A 1,903-nucleotide genomic window follows, 5' to 3' on the forward strand; every position below is an offset into this window, starting at 1 on the left:
GGCTGGATATTGTAACAATAAAAATTATTTCATAGACACCAACATTCGTGTCGGCTTTCATTAGCACTTCGTATATCTGATACATTTTTATATTAACTCGTAAAGGACACCTTTCTTTTGAATGGTTTTGTTTAACACAAAATTTAAAAACAATTACGTTCTTTTTTCGAAAATTTAATATTATAATACCAATCAATTGGTCAGACAATTTTACATTGGGAAACACATTTTGCTTTAATTTTGCTTTTTATTTTCAGAAGATATAAAACTTTAAGAAAATTCGCTTGGTGCGAATTTGCACCCATGTGTTCTTTACGGGTTAACATTAAGATTAAAAAATCAATTTAAATGCACAAATAAAATTCTGTATTATAAAATGACGTAATTAATTTAAATTTCGTCTTATTATCAATGATCTTAATAATCTTATTCTCTCATAATAAAAAATTAACACAAGAATCAACATAAAAAATTAACATAATGTTCTTACCTGTATGACAAATCCTAGAAGATAAACGACTAGAATTCCGATGGTAAGAGCTACATTCGGAGTAACCGTAATGACTTCCCTCCATAAGGGTATAGAGATTTCTGCTAAATAAATTCCAATGGAAGTTGCGCATAAACCAAAGCCAAGTCCTACAAATTTCCGAAGCAATCCTTATAAATGAATGTTTGCGTTTGTCTTGTCATTAAATAAATAAACAGTTTTAAGAAGATTTTGTTTCTCATCAATAAATAAGGCGTTTAGTATATAAAATACACGCTTGTACTTCGTAGTCATGTTTATAAATTAATTAACAAATATCTTTCAAAGCACAACAATTGTATGCGGAAAATGTACCGTTATTGCATAAGTAATTATTTCACAGTTAAAAATAATAATTTGAAAAATAATTTCCAGACAGGCATAATTTTCCAGAACGTAATTTTGCACGACTTACATTGATTTTTACTTATAATAATTATTATAATATTATAATTTATGATAATAATTATTTATTTAGTGATTTAATAAACCATTTGATGTTGCACTTCAATTCTTATACTTACTTTTTCAGTACAAGAGTATTCAGTAAAAAATAATTTTTTTATACGCATCGCGATTAGTAAGAAAAATATAAATTTGTATCATAAATGACATAGATTAAGAAAAATCTGATCATGATTCAACAAATTATTTACCTGTTAATAACCTACCGACGAAGAGTTGTATCACATTATAACTACTTGCCATCAAAATCCATCCCAAAAAAAAGATAACACCACACACTATCATAGTATGTCGTCTTCCATAGTTCATCATAATAATGCTTAGGAAGCAACCGATCATTATGGTGATAACTAATATAGAAACTAGATACAAAAATTTTCCAACATTATGTGGAAATCGATTTTGCTAGTAATACTTTTCGATACTTTATAAAAAAAGAGCAGAAAGTAGCATTTTATTCCAATTTATATTTTCACAATTACTTTAATAATCAATATTCAAATTGGAAACGATTACATTCGTCAAATTATTGTTCAATCGATTCAAAGTTATGAAATGTTTTCTAACTGGAACGTTATTTATAAAAATATAGTAACAATGAGTAATATAGGCAAATAATATTTAAATTTTTTTAAATAGATACCGAATAAAGATGATTCCGTTGCGTTTAAAGTTATGGAGGATGTGTTATCCGTTAGTACAGGAAGCACTACGGAGGAATATCCCGCAGTAGCTCCTGCACTAATTAAAGCCAAATTGCAAACAATAGTGTAAAGAAACTGCGACAGATTAAATACACAGAAATTAAATATTATATTATTAAACTTTTTAGTTTTATTTTATTACAACCAACGATAGTACACTTTGTCTTGTTTGAATTTTTAGAAATCTAAACACTCAAAACATTTT

The 1,903-nt window shown here is 27.0% G+C and overlaps 1 protein-coding gene across 1 annotated transcript; it reads right to left on the minus strand.

Moving 5' to 3' along the window:
- Positions 1-10: 10 nt before the first annotated feature.
- Positions 11-1,811, minus strand: LOC105461588 (sugar transport protein 9-like). Its single transcript, XM_011708089.1, has 3 exons — positions 1,638-1,811; positions 1,186-1,356; positions 11-639 (listed from the first exon to the last, which is right to left on the minus strand). Exons 2-3 carry the CDS (start codon positions 1,331-1,333, stop codon positions 473-475), a joined length of 315 nt encoding a protein of 104 aa, XP_011706391.1. The 5' UTR covers positions 1,334-1,356; positions 1,638-1,811; the 3' UTR covers positions 11-472.
- Positions 1,812-1,903: the final 92 nt, after the last annotated feature.

Source organism: Wasmannia auropunctata, unplaced genomic scaffold (genome assembly GCF_000956235.1).
Source record: "Wasmannia auropunctata unplaced genomic scaffold, wasmannia.A_1.0 LD283485.1, whole genome shotgun sequence".
Lineage (NCBI taxonomy): Eukaryota > Metazoa > Arthropoda > Insecta > Hymenoptera > Formicidae > Wasmannia > Wasmannia auropunctata.

Coding starts and splice junctions, on each gene's coding strand:
- LOC105461588 (XM_011708089.1), bottom strand. CDS start 1,333: ATGATCGGTTGCTTCCTAAGCATTATTATGATGAACTATGGAAGACGA. Junction 640..1,185: donor CGTCGGTAGGTTATTAACAG/GTAAATAATTTG, acceptor GGAAATTTGTAG/GACTTGGCTTTGGTTTATGC.